Source organism: Camelus bactrianus, chromosome 2, assembly GCF_048773025.1.
Source record: "Camelus bactrianus isolate YW-2024 breed Bactrian camel chromosome 2, ASM4877302v1, whole genome shotgun sequence".
Taxonomy (NCBI): Eukaryota; Metazoa; Chordata; class Mammalia; order Artiodactyla; family Camelidae; genus Camelus; species Camelus bactrianus.
Window position 1 is genome coordinate 86,941,306 of NC_133540.1, and position 21,650 is coordinate 86,962,955.

At 41.8% G+C, this 21,650-nt stretch overlaps 2 protein-coding genes across 3 annotated transcripts in view; both read right to left on the bottom strand.

Annotated features, from left to right (window-relative positions):
• Nucleotides 1–2,221, bottom strand: part of PPEF2 (protein phosphatase with EF-hand domain 2) — a 42,927-nt gene extending 40,706 nt beyond the window's left edge. The window contains exon 1 of the mRNA XM_010969316.3: nucleotides 2,198–2,221. The gene's annotated coding sequence lies outside the window, so the exon portion shown is untranslated. The remainder of the gene's footprint in view (nucleotides 1–2,197) is intronic.
• NAAA (N-acylethanolamine acid amidase) lies at nucleotides 1,108–21,274 on the bottom strand. 2 transcript variants are annotated; one of them, XM_074345412.1, is made up of 11 exons: nucleotides 20,993–21,274; nucleotides 20,197–20,361; nucleotides 17,418–17,544; nucleotides 13,998–14,088; nucleotides 13,274–13,350; nucleotides 7,509–7,681; nucleotides 7,302–7,364; nucleotides 6,456–6,522; nucleotides 5,418–5,446; nucleotides 2,198–2,307; nucleotides 1,108–1,175 (listed from the first exon to the last, which is right to left on the bottom strand). In XM_074345412.1, exons 1-10 carry the CDS (start codon nucleotides 21,193–21,195, stop codon nucleotides 2,232–2,234), a joined length of 1,071 nt encoding a protein of 356 aa, XP_074201513.1. In that variant the 5' UTR covers nucleotides 21,196–21,274; the 3' UTR covers nucleotides 1,108–1,175; nucleotides 2,198–2,231. The 2 variants fall into 2 exon arrangements, with proteins under 2 accessions (XP_074201513.1, XP_074201510.1); XM_074345409.1 differs by having other exon boundaries at nucleotides 13,274–13,353; nucleotides 20,993–21,272.
• Between the last annotated feature and the right edge of the window lie 376 nt (nucleotides 21,275–21,650).

A 21,650-nucleotide genomic window follows, 5' to 3' on the forward strand; every position in this document is an offset into this window, starting at 1 on the left:
ACAACCTTGAGAAGACATGAACCTAAGATTGGGAGATGCCTGAGCCCCCCTCCTATTACCTTCCTTGCTCAAATGTGGCCCCTGTGGTTTCCAAATGCTACTTGCCCTTTCCCCCTCAGCATAACTCTCAGGAAAGCTCCTTCCCAGCCCTGAGGGACACACACAGGCAAAAACATTTCAACCAAAATAAACAACCTGATGCTGCATCAGAGATGTTTTTCGAGAAAGATCTTGAGCAAAACAGAGAAGTGTGAAAATGGATAAAGCAAATCTGATTTTAAATGGAGTTGTGGGGGGAGGGTGTAGGTCAGTGGTAGAGTGTGTACTTAGCGTGCATGATGTCCTGGGTTCCATCCCCAGCACCTCCATTAAAAATAAATAAATAAAAACCTAATTACCCTCCCTCCCCCTGCCAAAAAACAAACAAACAAAAAATGGAGTAGGGAAGCCAAGAAGGGAGTGTTCTTACCCCTGGCCTCAGCTTGTACAGCCAGCAGGAAGAAAGGCTTCCACATTTCCCAGTAACAGCAAACTGACCATCACTTGTAACCGATGTGAAACTGCAACAACCCTGAACTCTTGTTCTCCTTTGATGACCTTTTGTTCAAAACAACGCTCCCCAGTTTCCTCCCAGAGCCTAATAAAAGCCACCCTTCCCTTTGCTCCTCACACTTGCCTACAGCTTGCCACAGTTTGCTTGTCCAGCATTGCAGTTCCTCTGCTATTCCCAAATACACTCATCCTTGCTTAATAATAACTGTTGTTAATTTTGTTTAGGTTGGCAGACTCTTCCAGAAGCACTTCATAATGAACAAAGAGGTCTCACCCGCTCATCTTTCTCAGGTGAGATATGACAACATAGCTACCAGTAACAGCGAGAAGCTGGGAATAAAGCCCGAGGATATGGCTTGCCCCCCGGGACCAGTGATCTTGGAGTTGTTCAAGCCAGGAGAGAAGCTAAGAGAAGTTCAAGGTAAGCCATGAAGGAAAGCAAATGCAAAACGCCTATTACCCACTTCACCAAAACAAGCTCCATCGTGATCCTCCTGCTCCCACTTTACAAGGTTGAAAAGTTTAATGAGAAAGGAGGCAGTTTTGATCACATAATAAAATATAATCTTTTCACTTTATTTTTTTTAAGTGCAGCTCTTCAGAAATTTCAGTTAAAAAATCATCTGTAAGAGAAAAAAAATACACTTAATTCAAACACTGATTTTTAATATTCCCACGATAAATGAATGGCCAAACAGGTTCTAGGTTTAAAAACTCCAGGAAATCCTTGTAATAGGAAAAGGTGATCATACTAAGTGAAGTCAGTCAGACAGAGAAAGACAAATATATGCCATCACTTATGTGGAATCTAGAAAAATGACACAGATGAACTTATTTACAAACCAGAAATAGACTCACAATCATAGAAAACAAACTTATGGTTACCAAAGAGGAAAGGGAGGGGGATAAATTTGGAATTTGGGATTAACAGATACACACTGCTATATATAAAATAAACAACAAGGACCTACTGCAGAGCACAAGGAACTATATCCAATATCTTGTAATAACCTATAATGGAAAAGAATCTGTAAAAAAATACATATATGTATATGTATAATTGAATCACTGCTGTACATCTGAAACACTGTGTGTCAACTATACTTCAATAAAAAATTTAAAAACTTTTTAAAGTTAAAAAAAGAAAAGGTGAACTGTTGGTAGGTGGCTGCTGAGAAGGTTCGATTTGAGGGAGAGCAGAAAGGACTCCTGCTTTTATCCTCACGTCTTCCCTCTCACCTATGGACTCCCTGATGCCTGAAATAAATTCTGTGAGTGTCCTCAGTTCTCCAGTGTCTGTCTGATGCTGCAAAGGAGCCAGGCCTGCCTCCCTGTTACTTTGGAGACACGTAAGTCTCACCAGATATTTGCCCTCTGTGTAAGCAAAGAAGTAATAGCTTGCCTGGAGGGCAGGTTTTAATAAGGGGCCAAGGGCACTGGGCACCAGACTAGCTTTCATACAAACAATTCATACAAAGAAACAGCGACATTAACCTGACACAAATGACAGCTATACACCAGATGCCTGCCAGAAAATATGTATGTATAAATGTTAAGGATGCTACTATCTTCTAGGAGAAATACCAGCACACATCCACTTCTCCCCATCGCCCCCTCCCCTCCGCCAAAATAAACTTTAGCAAACCTTCACAGTACAGGTGAATTTCACTCTCCTGCTTTTAACCCGGGTTTCTGATCCTGGTCATGTACTTCTCTGGGTTGGCAGCACTCATTACCGTAGTATAAATTGTGTAGCTGAAAATAATAAGAGGAATTTGAATATGCACATCATTTTCTCTAATATTCCAAAAAGGGAAAAAAATCCCAAGCCTTTCCCTAAAACTTGGGACCTAGGACAAGAATACAAGTAGAGACCCACATATGTGTCAGAATATTGAAAAGTTATAATTCAAGCAATCACATAAGGTGTGTTCCTTCCTCCTATTTTGACTACACTGTAAGGCCAAGTTCAAATTTAAAATTCTCAGACTCCTCAGCGTTCCACATTGTGGCAGTGAGGGAGAGCCGGCCTTGGCCTTCAGCCTTGCTCTGCGTACTCTACACGTGGCATGTGCATGGACACCTCAGCCTTTGCATCTAGGCTTCACGCACAACCCCCAGCAAACAGCATCCCTTGTCCACCCACGACAGCATCAGGAGAACACTACCCAGGGAGGCGGGCCACACAGGCCCTGGAAGTGGCTTTGGCGCTGTTCAGGCTGAGAATTCCAGGGTCCCGGGCACTTGGGCCAGACTCTGAGTCTATTACTTATATCATGGGAGAGTCCAAGGAAGCCCAGAGCTTTAGAGGTTAAAGCTCAGGGATCAAGACAGGGGATCCGCCTACCCAGATTTAAGGATGAAAAGTACAATGTCACTTATTCAACATTCTGCAGAGCAAGAGGCCCGAATAACTTGAGCACGTGCACACACACACAAGGGCCCCTTCCCTTCCCTCTTTCATCTACCTCTTGCCCTGGACACCAGCTGGGATGCATGCTCAAAGCATCGAGAGTGGGCTTGTTTAGGAATAGGCGCTGGCACCCCACAGCTGAATCATACACCAGGCTGAAGACAGCACTATAAGCACGTGCAGAGCTCGTCCAAGGGTCACAAAGGTTCCCTGAAAAGGACCTCACGTGCTCATCTACCTTATTCATAATTCTGTTCTCCATCACTGTTTTATTATTCTCTCTGCTTATTGCCACTGCATAGGATGGAGTTCGACTACCGGTGAGTGTAATTTTGTAGCACAGCACAAGGGGGCAGCATAGAGCTTAACTGCTTCTGTGCAGACATTTCAACTAACCTCAGGCACTGAACAGCTTAGTTGATGGTAATCATTAGCCTAAAGGGCCTGAGAGTCAGGGATCTGTGTTAATTCAGGCTCATGTGGTGATTACCATTTCAATGCATTTCCTCTTGAGTTTTCAATTATACAATAGGGAAAAATGCTACTTGGTAAACTGTTCATAATTTTTAACAATTCTATTTCAACAAAACATGTCAGATGTTACTTAAACACTCACAGCCTTTAACTCAGTAATCCTACTTCTGGGAATTCAGCCAAGGAAAGCAATCCAAAAGCAGGGTTAGGGTGGGTGGGGTGGGAACGTACAAATGTGTTTATCCAGAGTTTTAACAGAGGAAAAACTAATGACTGGTGAAATTGTAAGGGCTGTTCACAGCATGGAAAAAGCTTTATTAAAACAAATAACTATTTGATTATACTACTCATATTTAAAAGATATATTCATCATTTATAGAACTATTTTAAAACCTGAAAGAACACAAAATAGGTTTTTAGCTCCTATTTTTTAAATGACTATTAAAAGGGCAAAATTGTGCCCTACTGGCAGGGCTCAATGGTGGGCTGGGACTGAATCCTACAGGCTGGTGAGAGTCAATGATTAAAATGTAGGAAGTTTATGAGCCACCTGTAAGCTTGAAATAGGCCAGGTGGGAGCATTTAACCTTGGACATCCATAGATGCTACAAATCAGGAGTCTTGTTCTTGCTCTCTCTGCCCTCAAAAAGCTAGTTCCCTAGCACACCACTGGGTACCATCTGCAGCCCACGCAGCTCATTTGTTACAGTAGGAAAACTCTGACTAATTTGTTCCCTGTATTGTGCTGTTAGAATATGGTTTATGGAATTAATCTTTTAGCAATAACTTTTTTTTTTAAATCACGACCTACTTACAGAAAAAAATTTCAAAGGGATGTACTCCTATTATGGTGCAAAGTGCAAAGGGTAACACCAGTTTTGAAAATGTCGTTGTACCTGAGGAATCTTCAAGCACCCATATACAAAAGTTAGTCTAGAGGCCGTCAGGAAAACTGCTATTTTATATTTGAGTAAAAGAGGATCATTTCAAAGAAAAAAAAAAATCAGTTGGGTATTTGAGACTAGAAGTCACTTTACAAGTTTCATCTGTGTGAGGCTATTTCTTGAAGAATACCACTTTGATACTCTTGTCTTTGGAGAAAGGAGTGAGGCTGATGAGAAAGTAGGAAATGCTGGGTTTGGGGATTTATTGGAGAAAAAGAAGGATATAAGACTGTCTTGACTTGCTTCCTCTTTTATTTTAGCCCTACCTCACTAAGTAAAAGAAGGTTCCTAATGAGCTGGTCTTGGGGGAAGATGAGGCACTCAGGCAACACCTCGAGGGGGACGGGACGTGAAGAGGGGGCTGTTGGCCTATTCAGCCTCGCTGTGATGGTGACGGGGACCCTCAGGGCCTCCTGCACAGGTTTAGGGGTGGCTGTAACTAAGCTTCCTGTGGCAGTGGTAGCCACAGCCCCGTGGTTCGCCTCAGAAATGTAGAGGGAGAAATCCCAGCTTATGGACCCGGGAAGCCATTGCTCCCAGAATGCTACTATCAAAAGCACAGGCTAAAAGAGAACCATTAACTTAGGTACTGAACCATCTGCGAAATGGGCACAGAGGTAGCAGAAAACTCCCTGGGAAGATAAAGGAAAGCCTAAAGTTTAGTTCTAACAGCGCAGTTAAGGCACCCACAACCTGAGAAGGCAGTCTCCTAATTAGCAGCAGGATTTAGGATGAACACGCCATGCCCTCCTCCTTCTCCATCACTCTGTCCTCCTTACCTTTGTTTTTCTCCATGTACTTCCCACCTGACTCAGGATACATTTGTCTATCTGCCCCTCCCTGCCTCCTTCCCACTCCCTGCCAGTAGAACACTAGTTCCAGGAGAGAAGAGACTTTGTTTTGTCACTGCTGTAGCCACAGCACCTAGAAAGCCTGCTCTGTGGGCGCATCAGATCCCTGCTGAGCTGGAGTGTGTGAGAAAGTCTACTGTGCTGGGGTGATGTATGAACAGATGTGCTTAACATGTCACTTACTTGTTATAAACCGGAAACACTGACAAAACCTGCATAGGAAAAATTGTATCAAAAGACTATTAAAAATTCAAAAAGATACACACACCCCACTGTTCACAACAGCATTATTTACAGTTGTCAAGATATGGAAGTAACCTAAGTGTCCATCAACAGATGAATGGATAAAGAAAATATATACACACAATGCAATATTACTCAGCCATAAAAAAGAACAAAATTGTGCCATTTGCAACAACACGGATGGACTTGGAGTGCCATACACTAAGTGAAGTAAGTCAGACAGAGAAAGACAAATACTGTAATGATATTACTTATATATGAAATCTAACAAATAAAATGAATTAGTGAATATAACAAAAGAGAAAGAGACTCAGAAATACAGAGAAAAAACTAATGGTTACCAGTGGGGAGAGAGAATCGGGGAGAGGCAAGATAGGGGTAGAGGACTAAGAGGTACAAACTACTATGTATAAAATAAATAAGCTGCAAGGATATATTTACAACACAGGGAATGGAGCCAATATTTTATAATAACTATAAATGGAATATAATCTTTAAAAACTGTGAATCACTATGTTGTACACCTGAAACTTGTATATCAATTATAACTTAATAAAATAATAATAATAATAATAATAATAATAAATAAAAAGCTATTGAAAGGTAGGAGAAATCCATGCAGAGTATCTATAGGAAGAAAATAACCACTTAACATTTTGGTGTATCTTGGGGTGACAGAGTTACAGACTTTTGAATCTTTTCTCTTTTTTCTTTTAAATAAATAAACATATGTTCCAATGAAACCATTTTTTTTTTAATATGCAGAAACACCCAGGTGAAGATGGACACTTTAACCCACACAGTGACAAGCTCAGAAAAGGTCGTTGGGCTTTTCTTTTACATGTTTTCAACCAGGTAAAACTTTAACATTTTTATCTACCACATCTGATTTCAGAGGAGAATTTTTTTTTTTTAAATCACTATTGACAAAGACACCCAACATCCTGGGTAAAAGCTAGACGTGGTGACACAAGTTACCTGGAAGAGCGCCTCCAGGCTGAGGTTTGCCTGGCCAGTGGCATTAAGGGCTTTGATGGCAGGTGTTCTGCAAGGACAATGGTCAGAGGTCACCTGGTGCGTCAAGAAACCCTAAATCCCGTCGGCTCTCATTTTGGGAGGCTCCATGCAATGCCTAGCCTCATTGTCTCCCTCTTCCCCAAACAGATTCTGGCCCCCATGCATGTTTCCTGCCTAGTCCCAGACCTCCACGGTGGAGTTAATTCAACAGCCTGGCCCAGTGGCCCCAACTGCTCAAGGAATCCAGGATGATGAAAATGTTTGCTGTGAACTGAAGAGTTGTTACCAAACACATGGGTCAGTAAAGCCAAGGAAAAAGATAAAAGTACTTGCTCTTTGGAGACACACTGACTTATAATGATAGGATTTTCAAAATTAGAAAGGAAATTAAAGCCCCCAGCTGGTTTGTTTATTTATTTAAGTATGGGAAATGTTTTCTTTCTAAAAAAACTCTACATAGAAAACTACAAATCTAGTTCTAGCCTTTCCTTTTACAGGTGGGTGAGAGACCCAAGCGGCCACCCCGTGAGTCATCAGCAGAGCTAGTGGTGGAAGCTAGTGGCTCCTGACCCTGAGGCCAGAACCAACCTCATCCTCCCAACACCGACCAGCTGCCAAGAAGCTCCCTGCCATGCTCTCCACCACACACTACACTCTTCCATCCTCGCTAAGGCACTGGCCAGGGGGCCCAGGTATATTTTCTGGGAGGGGACAGCACCTGTAGTCCTCTCCAGTCCCTGCAGCAGGAGGGGCACATTCTCCCGACCACAAGAAAACACTGCAAACCAGAAAGTGTTCAGAGCCTACCTCCGGTCGTCTCCTTTAGGCACTGGCTTCCAGTGGTCATAATTTGTCTCCACTAGGAACCACCTGCAACAGAACACATCCTCCTGTCTTATTCAAGGTCATTTGAGACATAAAGAAAAAGTATAAAAATTTAAAATGCCTCTAATTTCACCAATTAAAAAAAAAAGTTACCGAAACGAAATGACCAGAGCCTACTGGTCTACTTACGCTCCATTTAAAGGATCTAGAGGCCAAATATCTGCTGGGCCACCTCTGTTCCTTGTTATGACCACTCCCTCCTTGGGGGTCGTGCCACCAACAATGTAGTAAACATCAGCAATGAGGGGAGTCTTGGCCAGTTTGTAAACAGCTGCTTCAAAGTTTTCTGATTCACTCAGGGTCTGAACAAAAAGACAGACCTGCATTAGCACCATCGTACATGGCAGTTACCCACACCAACTGATGGACAGATGGCCCAAAGCACATTCTGCTATATTAAGTCATGGCTACAGCCTTGAACTGCTCTGACCTCATCCTCTTATCATCAGGGCTGCTGAGATGGAGGAAGCCTCAAAGGAAAGTCAAAAGCAGCAGGATTTTTCTCACAAAAGAAGAGAACTTTGACAAGTTCTAGGCCCGGCTCACCAAACACGGGCCGCACGCTTTCGAGGCAGGTCACCCTCGCAAAGGACTCCCCATTTTCTCTGTTCATTTGTTCTTTCAGCAGGTATTTCTTGAATGCCAACAATGTGCTAGACACTGTGCTGGTGTGGGGACAGAGCCATGAATATGATGGATCCAGTCCTGATTCTCTCCAAACTTCCAGGGATGGAAGTAGAGTCAACAGCTAATGGTGACACAGTGTAATGAGTGTCAACACAGGGGAAGGAGCTGCTGTGGGAAGTGCAGCAGGCGAACCCATCCTCACCAGGCCATTGAGGAGGCATCCCCAGGGAGGAGTCGCATGAGCTGAGGTCAGAGAGACAAACAGAAGTTAGACCAGTGAAAGCGGTGGGGTGGGGTGGGGTGGGGGTGGGGGAGGGAGCTGCAGCTTGGTAGAACAGATCGGCAAAGGGTTGGAGATGAAAGACAGCATGCTACAGGAGAGCAGCGAGCTTAGCTGGGCTTCGTGAACACTTCCACTGGTCTGCAGCAGGGATAGTTAAGAGCACCATTTTCCAAATCCTCAGCTTCCACGTGTCACCTTCCTCAGGCTGATCTGCTCAAGAACGTCCTGGGTAGAGGGCCTGTCCCACTTGCACCTTCACCATCGCTCTTCTACCACTTTTTGAAAGTACAGGATGGGTGAGCAGGATGGCTGAATACTGCCAAGACTCAATGTCCAGGGTGGGGGTGGGGAGAGGGTCAGACAAAAGAATGATTTAAAAGACCGGTGTCTGCAAAGGTACCATTTCAACACCACACACTATTAACCACCGCAAACTTTGTGGACTTTTCCTCACCTTACACATACTGCTGTTAGGATGGGGTGTTTAGACTTCAGTTGGTTTGTTGTGAACTCAGCAAAATTGTAAGTGAGGCAACAGGAGTGATGAAACTTTTTTTATGAATTATATTCCCTATAGCATCCCCCAACTATCATCAAAGAATTCATTGCCTCTAACAGAATTCTATCGAGAACAAAGCAAATGAACATTGGTAAGAAATACCAAAGGCAGTGGTGACTGATTTCATTCACCCAAGTGGCAGACTCAGGGCAAGACAGGTACCTCATCTGTCTCAGGGATCAGAGGAAAGGGGCATTGACTGCTAATGGATACAGGGTTTCTCTTTAGGGGAATGAAAATGTTCTAAAACTGATTGTAGTGATGGGTGTACAATTCTGTGAATATACTAAAAACCAGTGAGCTGTATCCTTTAAATAGATGAACTGTATTGTATGTGAGTTGTATGGCGTTACTGAAATTAAATATACATCTACCTATGACCCAGCAATTCCACTCTTAAATACTTACCCAACTGAAATGGATACATGTTTACAAAAAGACTTGTAAAAGAATTTCTACAGAAGTTTTATTCATAACAGCTCCAAACTGGAGACAATCCAATGTCTACCAACAGGAAAATGAATAAATTGTGGCATATTCATATAATTCAATCTTCTTTAGTAACGAAAAGGAATGAGCAAGTGATACAAACAACTGGATGAATCTGAAAAACACTGCACTGAGTGAAAGAAAAAGCGTCCATGTACTATGATTTCATTTATATGAATTCTAGAATAGACAAAACTTTCTGTAGTGACAGAAGTCAAAGAGTGGTTCCTGGTAGGGAGGCTGGGTGTCAGAGGAGGCTGGAAATTGACTAGAAAGGAGCACTAGGGAGATTCCATGGAAATGTGGAAATGCTCTGTATCTTGTTTTGTTGGTGGTTACATGGATGGATAAATGAGTGTGTACAATTGTCAAAACACATTGAACTAAACCCTTAATATCTCGCATTTCATTGTATAAATTATATCTAAATTTTTTTTAAAATCATTTTGGGAAAAGGCAAGGGGGAGGGGCAATAGAAGGGTAGGAGAGTAAGAGGTGCAAAGTATTAGGTATAAAGTAAGCTACAAGGCAGCATTATTTACAACAGCCAAGACTTAGAAGCAATCTAAATGTCTACCAACAGATGAATGGATAAAGAAGACGTGGTAAGTATGTATGTATGTACGTACACACACACACACACACACAGTGGAATACTACTCAGCCATAAAAATGAAATAATGCCATTTGCAGCAACATGGAATGACTTAAAGATTACCATACTAAGTCAGACAGAGAAGGACAAATAAGTGATATCACTTAAATGAGGAATCTAAAAAAATGACAAAAACAAAGTTACAAAACAGAAAGAGACTTACAGACATAGAAAACAAACCTATGGTTACCAAAGAGGAAAGGGGGGTGGGAGAATTGGGAGTCTGGGATTAGCAGATACAAATTACTATGTAACAACAAGGTCCTACTGTGTAACAAAGGGAACTATATTCAGTAACTTTTAATAACCTATAATGAAAAAGAATATGAGATATACATATGTATAGTGAATCACTATGCTGTACACTATAAACTAACAACATTGCAAATCAACTATACTTTAATTAAAAAATAAATAAAATAAGCTATAAGGATATACTGTACAACATGGGAATATAATCAATATTTAATAACTAAATGGAGTATAACCTTTAAAAATTGTGACTCATTATATTGTACAACTGTAACTTATATAATGCTGTCCAACAACTATACTTCAACTTTTTTTTAATTGATAGTTTAACCTAAAAAACAATTGCAATATTTCATTTAGGTGTCCTCTTGAGAAATCTCTGCACAACCTGCCAAATGCATTTTCTTGGCTGAATTTATCTTTTTTCCAATAGAAAATTGACAATCACATGCTAATAGCTAAATATATGAAACTTCTCAGTCTTATTCATGTCATTCTCCTTTAAAAAAATCATTTTCATGTTTAGATTCCACTGGATAGATTTAAGTTATAGTTTTATTTTTAAATGTCAACATATTACAATACACTGGATTTTTTGCAGGTTTTTAATCTTATGATGAAACATTTTAGAAATCATCTTAAAAATGTGTGAAGACCCAATCCAAAAATGGGCATAAGACTTAAACAAGCAATTCTCCAATGCAGACATACAAATGGCCAATAGGCACGTGAACAAATGCTCAATATCACAAATTATCAGATAAATGCAAATCAAAACTACAGTGAGGTATCACCTCACACCAGTCAGAATGGCCATCATTCAAAAGTCCACAAACAGTAAATGCTGGAGAGGCTGTGGAGAAAAGGGAACCCTCCTACACTGATGGTGGGAATGCAGTTTGATGTGGTCATTATGGAAAACAGTATGGAGATTCCTCAAAAAGTTAAAAATAGATTTACCATATGATTCAGTAATCCCATTCCTGGGCATATATCCAGAGGAGACTCTAATTTGAAAAGATACATGCACTTCAATGTTCACAGCAGCACTATATACAATAGCCAAGACATGGAAACAACCTAAATGTCCATCAATAGATGATTGGATAAAGAAGCTGTGGTATACTTATATAATGGAATACTACTCAGCCATAAAAAAGAATAAAATAATGCCGTTTGCAGCAACATGAATGGATCTGAAGATCGTTATCCTAAGTGAAGTAAGCTAGAAAGAGAAATACCATATGATATCACTCATATGTGGAATCTAAGATTTTTTAAAAAGCCACAAATGATCTTATCTACAAAGTAGAAACAGACTCATAGACATAGAAAACAAACTTATGGTTACCAGGGGGAAGAGGGGAGGGAAGGGACAAATTGGGAGCTCGAGATTTGCAGATATTAAGTAGTATATATAAAATAGATAAACAACAATTTCTTCTGTATAGTACAGGGAATTATATTCAATATCTTGTAGTAACCACTAATGAAAAGGAATATGAAAATGAATATATGTATGTGTATGACTGAAGCATTATGCTATACACCAGAAATTGACACAACATTGCAAACTGATTATACTTCGATTAAAAAAAATTTTGTGAAGGATGCATAGTTTGTCAACATTTTTAGGGACCATTCAAGTAAAAAGGTTAGGAGAACTCCAAGTCCAGAGGGGCCTCATCATTTAGAGCAGGACAAGGGATGGCCCAAAAGGCCAAAGCTGGGCAGGGCCAGATTCCTGTACCAGAGATGTGCTCCTGCTTTCTATGGTCAGATTACAATTTATATGTGGCCTGGAACTGTGCTAACGGGCATGGATAGCAGGTGTTCCTTTTGTTATGTGTAGAGCTACCTTCTAATGCATTTGTTTTGCTAATGCAGATACTTGCAAAATGAGATTAAGATTTTGCAACTGGAGATTCTAAAAGAAGGGCACATCTATATAGAAAAGCATACTATCTCTTATCTCAATCAGCAATTTTTTTGTTTTTTTTTAATTTATTTTTACCTCTTTTTTTCTTAAGTATCACTGAATTATAGTGTTAGTTCCTGGTGTACAATGAAGTGACTCAGTTATGTATTTCTTATTCATATTCTTTTTCATCATGTTTTATTACAAGGTATTGAATATAGTATGCTGTGCTATATGGTAGGACATTGTTATTTACCTATTATATATATATTTATTTGTATCTGCTAATCCCAAACTCTGAATTTATCCCTCCCCCCTTCCCCTTTGGTAACAGTAAGTTTGTTTCCTATGTCTGTGAATCTGTTTCTGTTTTGTAAATAAGTTTATTTGTACTATATTTTAGATTCCACATGTAAGTGGTATATGTTTGTCTTTATCTTACTTTAACAATCAGCTATTGAGATAAGAAAACTCCAGCCTATGACAAAAATCCTCTCCTTGGCCAAATTCAAGCCAGGCTACTCAGAGCCCTCTTCTCAACTATGCCTTAATCGTAACATGTAAAGACTTGGACAAAGACTATCATAGCTTCTAAGAGCTCAAGGCCGCATCCCTAAGATGACCCTACCTGCCTTATAGTGTCTGCCGGAAAAAACTCAAGGCTTCCCAAAGAATTCAGCCCATACCTGGAGATATGTGTCCCAGCAGTCTCTGCTGGAGGGCAGGAGACTGACTTTCTTCATATGGACAAACCCTCCTTTCCACTTTTCCACTTCTGACTCTACTGTGCTCCCCTCACTGTCCCTTTAAAACACCCAGTCCCCTCTGTACAAATTGAAGTTTGAGTTCCGTTCACACTGGACATTTTTCCCTATTGCAATATTATCCTACTGATAAAAATCTGTTCTTACCACTTGAACTAGTGTCCTGCTTTTTCTTTGATCCTTATTAAGAGAGGTGATATGCATTTTGCAAACCTTTATTTGTTTATTTTTATCAGGAGCTTCTTACATTGAAAATAACACTGTTAAATGACACCGAGCATCACAACATGAACACGGTTTGGGAGATGACACCAGGGTGAGGCGAGCTCGACAGCAAATATACTCACAGTGCGGATAAGCCAGCTGATCAGGGAGTGTCTCTGAAACAGGGCAGCGATCACGTTCTCCCACCACCAGCCTTTATCTGCTGAGATGAGGAAGGAACAATAGGTACAGACTCAAATTGCTGCCCCAGAGCCACTTTCTAAGTTCCTTAAATCTTGTTTCTTTCCCATCATACAAGCTGATGGGGGAGACAGGTTGGTGGGCGAAGAATGATTTTACTGGCATCTAGTTTTCAACGATGAAGTGCAAATTTCATGGCAGTATATAAACCTGTGTGTGTGTGTGTGTGTGTGTGTGTACAATCATACAACCTTTACCCGGAAACAATGGTAATTATGTTAAAGGAAATCATTCTATTTATTACTTCACACAAAATAAAACTAGGTAGCTATCAAGAGAAGTAGGAATGGTCTTCCCCCAGCTTCTGCAGACCTGGCTCCTGGATCATGTGAGTCAGGCCCTAGGCAGGGCCCCATACCTGTAATACCAGCTCCACCCCCTCCTTCGTTCTCTATCACATCTTCTGGTTTTACTTTCTTGGCAGCACCTATCACTACCTGAAATCATCTTCATCACTTACCTGCCCACTGCCCATCTTCCCCCACGAGGACGGAGGCATGTAGTGAGGTAGGTGTTCTATAACTTCTGTTGGGTGAGTGAATGAAGCACTTGGATAAAATCGAACAGGGACATGGCTAAAAATGCTTGGGAGTTTGTTTTGATTACCTCGTTCGTTGCCAGAAACTGTAAACTTGTGTGGACTCTGACCAGTCCATAATCCTACATAGCCAACGAAGGTGGTTCCTGTGAACGCAACCTGAAATCAAGAGATAAGGCATCATCTAAGCACTCCAGCCAAAGGCACACTGAAATCACCTGTTTTGCCCCACAATTTCATGGATTTTTCTTCTACGTTCCAACCCACTAGAATGAGAACTTTGAAATAGCCTTCTAGAAGATTTAACTTTGGGGGGCCAAGGATAGAAGTCTGTGGATCTGTGACTTTGGATGAGAAAAAAGGTACATCTTTATTTTCACTAACCTCTAACTGAAATGAGTGCACGCAAGGACGCGTGGAGTTACTGCACTGCCTGGGGTTCAGTCACCAGGAGAAACCGTTGGGATTTTCAGACCTAATGGCTTTAGACATGATGTACACACACATCTTGAAATAGCATTCATACTTATTACTACTCTGAATTTATGGTAGTCATTAGACTCATTGCTAAAGTTTACCAGCTAATGTGTTAAGAAAAAGTGTAATATTAAAAGGATATGTATATTTCAACATAACTGGCTTTCTTTGTGATCTCATGCATTTTATGTATTTATAAAACATTATTTTGAGAAGGGATCAATAACCTTTATCAAAGGGGTCCATGCACAAAAAAGTTAAGAGGCTTCACGCTGGAAGTAGCAAATGGACTCCAATTAAAAACCTTGTGTTGACTCAATTATAAGAGATAAATATCATGCATCTTACAAACTCTGTGAAGGGGAAACAAGTGAGACTTTATCAGTAATAATCACATTTAAATTTTAAATAGGAAAAAATTCCTTTACATACATCTTTCATTTAATCCTTACGATTATTCCATGAGTTATTGAGATCACTCCCACTTTTTTTTTGTTTTTTAAATTTAAAATTTTTTTTTCTTTTTTTTTGGCTTTTTCCTTCTTTATTTTTTTCTTTTTCTTTTTTCACTCCCACTTAAAGAAATGAGCTCCTATCATTGTAAGACACCACTATATACCCCAGAGGAGAAAAATCAAACACTATCAATTATTTCAGATACCAGATGTCATTTTTCAAAGAGGTACTTAGATAAGTGTCCAGCTTATACTGTTCAATAAAGATGAACTATTTTATATTTTGAGAAATGAATGGACCTAGGTTAGTTTTTTCCTAGAAAATTGAATTTTAAGTCAGTACCTTTTCACTTGTTTATTTCTACCTTGTCTGGTTGTAAAATAAAGTGGCTAAATTACAAGGGAAAAATGCAGTGGCCTTAATTTTACAAACGACCTCTTCCTCTAGACTCATTGAGGGCCTTCCCCAAATCCTCCTCATTTCCATTCACAGCAGTAAAATGGGAGTAAGTGCCTCGCTAGTAAAGCCTTCACAAAATGTAACTCCAGGGGAGAAAAAGTAATCATTTTGGTCACTTCATTTGCATGGTGCACTGACCCGCACATTAGTGTCACTCTTGAAGAGCTCAGCAAATTAAAGTTACGAAAAATCAAAATCACGTTGTAGTTTCTAAGATATTTTATATTACATAATCATAAATTAGAAGATAGAATTTGTAAGATATTGTATCTTATAGCTTTGAAAAACTGTCTTTATTTCTAAATATCTATGCTTTCCAGGTGTCTGTGCCAGGTCATTTAATATAAACAAACCCTTAGTTGCAGCAGGAGACTCTAATTTACAGCCTAAGGCTGGGATTTGGGGAGAAAGCTCCTCGGAGGCTAAAGACCTGGGTTTGGTCCCACCTCTGCCACATTTCCCCAGGTGATTTGGAGCAAGCTCGTCTCTGTAAGGCCCGGTGCTTTCATCCAGAAAATGAGGATGGAGATGTTGACTGGAGCCTGCCTCACAGGGCTGACGTGAAGATCAAAGGGGGTCCTGTATCTGAAAATGCCTTCAGAATTATGAACACTAGACAAGTATAAGAGCTTAATCATTGGGTTTTCAATTTAGCAAAACAATTTATTGGCTAGGAGCCCTCAGTAGAAAGACAATACCCAAGTGTAAACTACTGAATTTGAAAATAGTAATGTGAGCACTGAGAAAAGCCACACCAATAGGTTATTCCCCATGGGAGCCTCAGGGTAAACAGAAACAAACAGAGCAACAACTCTGGGTGATGGTGAATCTGGAGGGAATAGCTGAAATTATTTATTTTTATTGCATTTAATCCTTTTGTCGATTTTTAAGAATTTCTGCTCCCTATAGAATAATGGAGAAAGGCCTAAAGCAGTAAATGAAAATAATTGCTGTCCCCTCATTCAGTAATAATTACTAACATTTTAATCATTTCCTTTCAGAATTTATTTTGCTTAGTATGTCATTGCTGCCACTTAAAACCATTTTAGAAGTAAATCTTTGGCTAACAAATCAAATTGGTAATAGTGGGTGAAATAAAGGAATGAAACCGGGAAAGGAGAAATTTTCACCTTAAATATTTTTGCACTGTATGAGTGTTTAATAAGAAACAGTTTTTGTCTGTAAAAGCAGGTAACTAAATGAGTACTTAGTAAATGAGTTTCTAATATTTGTGACTCAACCCCTAAATGCAAAGAACAAATGAAATAAAGTCCTATCCTTCAACAGTGCCCCCCAAAGCCAAAGCCTGACTTTTGCATGCTCTGTTCTGTCTCATGGCAATGACATTCATTGTGTACTCAGTGAACATAGATCAATGCTGTCCTCAAGATACTTACACAGAAATGTGCCAGTAGTAAACAGTAGATTGTACTTTTAAAGAAACTATGATGAAGATGAAATGATCTGAGTAAAATTGTTTTTAAAGATCAAAATAAGACAGTGGTATGTGTCAATCATACTTTTAGAGTGAAGGACCACTTATGATCTGGCCACTATTTATCAAGCATTGATCACATGCTTTGCGTAGATTACTTCATGTAACCTCTATAACTATCTCCATAAAGTAATTATTAACCTCTCTGAGCTGGTCTGAAAAATGAGTTTAAGTAATACCCCAAGTTCACAAAGGAAGTGACAGTAGCAGGATTCAAACCCAATTAGATCCCAAAACTGAGTGTTCCTAGCCATTACTTTACCCAGCCACTCCTTATTCTAGAAGAGACCTGACACAGGAAAGCAGAGGAAAGAGCTGACTTACCATTATAAGTGGACAATTGATCATACCCCCCATTCCCCGAGATTTCCCTACGGAAAACTGGTTGACCTCTCTGTAAGCAGATACTCAATAATAATAAATGACTCTTCTTTCTATAAGCATACTTATGTAAACCTCTCTTGTGGTTTTGTTTTTCCAGGAGTTTGATATTTTTTGTATCTTAAATTAATACACTTCAGCTGCAGACGATCCAAGTGACAGCTAACTTGAGTTAGCAAGTTTCTCTGATTTCTTGAATCTTACACTGTACAGACTATACCTGCCCATTCTTTAAGAACTGCACATCCATTGTCAAGTTGCGTAAGAGATTTCCAAAAGCATAATCCAGATTCCGGCCATGGTAAATGTGGCCTCTGGAGTCTTGAGCCACAATACTGGTGCAGAATCTGGGGAAAGGGAAAAATCCAATGTGAATGAATAAGAAAAACAAGAAAAAGGACATGAGTTTTTCATTTTTAAAATAAGTCCTCAGAGTAAAACAGTTTTTCTTCCTTATAATGAACACACATGCACAATTCAAGATGAAAAAGACAACTGTACACAACTCAATAGTGTTCATCCAGTGTTACTGGACTTTTGCCCTCTGTACACGTGACATTGAAAACATACTGGAAGAGAATTTCATCTTAAATCTAAATCTGAAACGGACCCATTCTGGGCTCACCTAGACCACTGAACTTCGTTCATTCCTCTGCTTGGCAGTTTGTAGTCTCTTTAACACACCCTTCAAAGCTGGCTCAAGTCCAACCCTCTCTGCCCTGAATTTCTCAGAACAAGTACAATGGCACCAAACCATTCTGTTCCACAAACTGCTTCATCTTGTCTCCTTGGGAAAAAGGTGAACTATTTAGCGTCTTGGCAATTTTCCTGTCCCCCCTTGAGCTCCCTGCCCAGAGCTATTAAGAGAAATGGACCTTTTAAGAACTCCTAGCCAGAGAGATGCATTTTAAGGGAAACAAGAAGTTTGTTAAGATGTTTAAATGTGCATATTCTCTGAGACTATGTAATGCTTGGTGAAAAAAATATTTAAATAAATCATGTTCAATTCAGGGACAGGGGAAAAATATGTACACATACACACACACAGAGGAAATATCGTGAAGGATGGATGGTCATTTCTGAGTAACAGGACTGTGCTTAATTTTCTTTATACTTTTCTGTACTTACTAATTTTCTATAATGATTACATATTACTTTTATAATTAAGAGAAAATAAATGTTACTTAATTTTTTGTGTGTGTTTAAAAATGGAAACTTGGTCAGGTTTTAATTTTTTTCCAATTTTTTCCATGATCTTCAAAGAGTTCTTGTCAAGAAGGGAACTGATCAAACACTGGAAGTAGCTAAAGCTCGGGGGAAGGGTATAGCTCAGTGGCAGAGCACATGCTTAGCATGCACTAGGTCCTGGGCTTAATCCCCAGTACCTCTGTTAAGAAAAAATAAATGAATAAATCTAATTACCAACCCCACCTCCACAAAAAAAAAATAAATAAATAAATAAAAATGAAGTTGGTAGACTCTCTTGCAAAGGTGATTTTTCAAAATCAGCAAGACAGCAATTCTTCTGTGTTATGCCCAAAAGTTTTGGTGTGAGGTAGCCAACAAGCACAGGGGATAAATGGGGAACCAGGCTCCGCTTTGGGAGAGGCACTGCAGTGCACGGGGGACATGTGCTTTTAGCAGCAGCTCTGACAACTCACCATGCACCTAACTTTCAGCAAGTTGTCCCCTTTGAGGTTTGGTTTCCACATCACAAAAGGTAATACCATCTCCAGTACCTCATACCCAGTAGACTCAATAAAGGGTAGCTAGTTTTAATCAGATTCAAAAAGCCTTATACCAGCAATAAAGACAAAACATTTCCTTTGTTAATGCTAGTGGAGTCTGAGGGTGCTTTTTCTTAGCAGGCAATTCAATATACATCTTAGTATCACACCCCAAAGTTAGAATGTTTTTACTAGAATTTTTGCTTTAGTCAGTTGAATACAGTGACTAACAAAAGAAGGTGTAAATGAAAATGTTGATTTTTTTCCATTGAGAAAGGCACATGTCAGAAGAGGAAACAAGATGGTGGTAGGAGATGAGGAATGGCAAAATTAACTGAGGTCATTTGAAAAGCACTTTAACACATGTGTGTCTTATTTGTGTCTTAAAACATTTTCCTGAAAAGGAAGGCAGCAACAGTGCTTCTTAACTTTCTTTGCCTAAGTGTTCTGGGAAGATGCCAGGAGGCAGTAAAGCTTCATTATCCAAAGAAAAATAAATTTATACCATCTTTTGGCAGCCAGAAGCCATAGGTATCTACAAGGTGTTAACTAGATGAGACTGGTCTGGTGGCAAAACAGTAATTCCTTCAGACTGAAACCAAGTCAAATCTCTTCATTCCAGGACCTGCTACCAAGCCAACAGACTTGAGGCCCCCCCTGGACTTGGCCTGGGATCAGCCACACAGTGCGTATTGCTTTCACCTGGGTGCGCCACAGTTCATGCCACCCCGCGTACTAAATACAGTCTGGCCCTATCAGCCAGAACAGTGTTGCCTGTGACCCCAGCCCTGGAGGCAACAGACTCGGAAAAACGACTCCTGATCGCTAGCCGTGAGGAACACGGGGAGGGGGGGTGATAAAAGCAGGGGGGTCAAATGAGTGCTGAGACTACCCCCTGCATTAGAGGGCTGGAGGGCCATTGGTTTAACTCGAGGGTCCAGCCAAGAGTGGGATCAGTTCTCAAAACTTCCTAGAAAAGTACATGTTGGGCAGCGTTTAGAAAGTGGGATGCTACCCAGATTGGTGGAGGGAGAAAAGGGGACTTCACACAGAGGAAGTTCAGTGTTGAGGTCAGAGAAGCTGCTTTCCTTCTCGAAGCTCATAATCTTCTGCTCGGATATATCTAGACAAGCAGAGGAAGCACTGGAGGTTTCTGGGGAGCCCGGTCACCACCCCGTTTTTGTCACACTGAAAACACGTCTCCTCCCACTCAGATGTAGCAGGAATCCCTGCCAAGTCTCAAATTAATCCGCGCAAGCACGGGGCACTCACGCGGTGGACTCATAGACTAGGTTGAGGAGGATGCAGTCCGCCAGCTGGAAGTTCAGGGCATCGCACATGCCGCGGATCTCGCCTATGAAGGGTTTCGGCAGGAAGAGTTCCAGCATCCTGACTGTCTTTCGGATCAATTCGAGGACCCACTTGGGGACATTATCCCTAGAAACAAAAAACCACGAGGATGTCTGATCTGCTCAGAGTTTGGAGGGGTGCGAGCGTGTCTGTATTTGGAGGGGGGGGGTGCCTAAATTTCTCATCCTTGGGGGTGACTGTTAGTTGCCTCCTTTTCCCGGAGAGCTGACAGCCCAGGCCTCTCCGGCATCATCCCAAACGCCAGCGTCCAGGAGAGAAAAGAACACTCGGAGAGAGGGAAGTAGGGGGACGGAGAGTGGTCCAAAGGGGTGGGTTTCGGGGCCGTGAGGCCTGCTGGGAGCGCGTAGGCTGCGTCCCCCACTCGGTAGCTGAGCAGCTGGGGCTAGAACCCATGTCCTACCCTGATCCAGAATGGCTGGTGGACGGGCGTGCCACTGGTGACACCGAACCTGAAAGTCAAGCCAGCTGCGTCGGTTCATTCCCAGCCCCGACGTTGCCTAGAGCAGTAGCACCTGCAAGTTCTGGTTCCCACCTCGCCTGCACACTCCAGACGCCGGGGGTCGAGGCGGCCCTTGCGAAGGGCAAGGCAGTCGCAGAGGGAAGGAAGTCACGAGTCTCAGTTTGAAGCACACTGGGCTTTCCCGCACTCCGAACCCCGCCGCCAGTGTCCCTGCAGCACCCCCTCGCCTGCGCTCACCCGACGATGTGCGCCATCGCGGCACGCAAGAAGTCCGGGTCGAAGTGCTGCAGCACCGGCAGCCAGCGCAGCTCCGGGGCCATGTCCAGGCTCACGTTGAAGAGCGGCGGGGCTTGGGGCGAGGCGGCGGCGGAAGCCCCGGCCCCGGCCAGCAGCAGCAGCAGCGCCAGCGCCGGGCGTGCACTCGGACCCGCGCTTCTCATAACTCCTGCAGCCACTGCCGGCTCCTGGGGGAAGCGCTGGAGGAGGAGAAGGAGGAGCCCTGGCGAAGCCAGGCGGGCTGTAGGCGGAGCCCGCGTGCGGCTGGGTCCGCCTAGTCACCCGGGACCCGGCATGACGAGACCGGGCACCTCCCCTGTCAAGCATCTGCGCTTCCTTCCTCCTCCACCAGTGCCCCCATTCACCCCTCCCCGGCAGCAGTCTCGAGTCCGGCCTGGCTCTGGGTCCTAAGGAGGCGCTAAATGCTAAATGCGTCCACCGCTTCTCACTCCCACTCCCCACCCCATTCACCCACGTGGGTCTAGAGAGTGTAAACTGTGGCCTGGAGAAAATGATTTTCAGCCGCGAAGAGGAAGCCTGGCCAGTCCTACCGTGGTAGAAAGGGACGCTCCACCCCCATCCCACTCCCCCAACCCCCACACTCCCATTTGCTCTTATT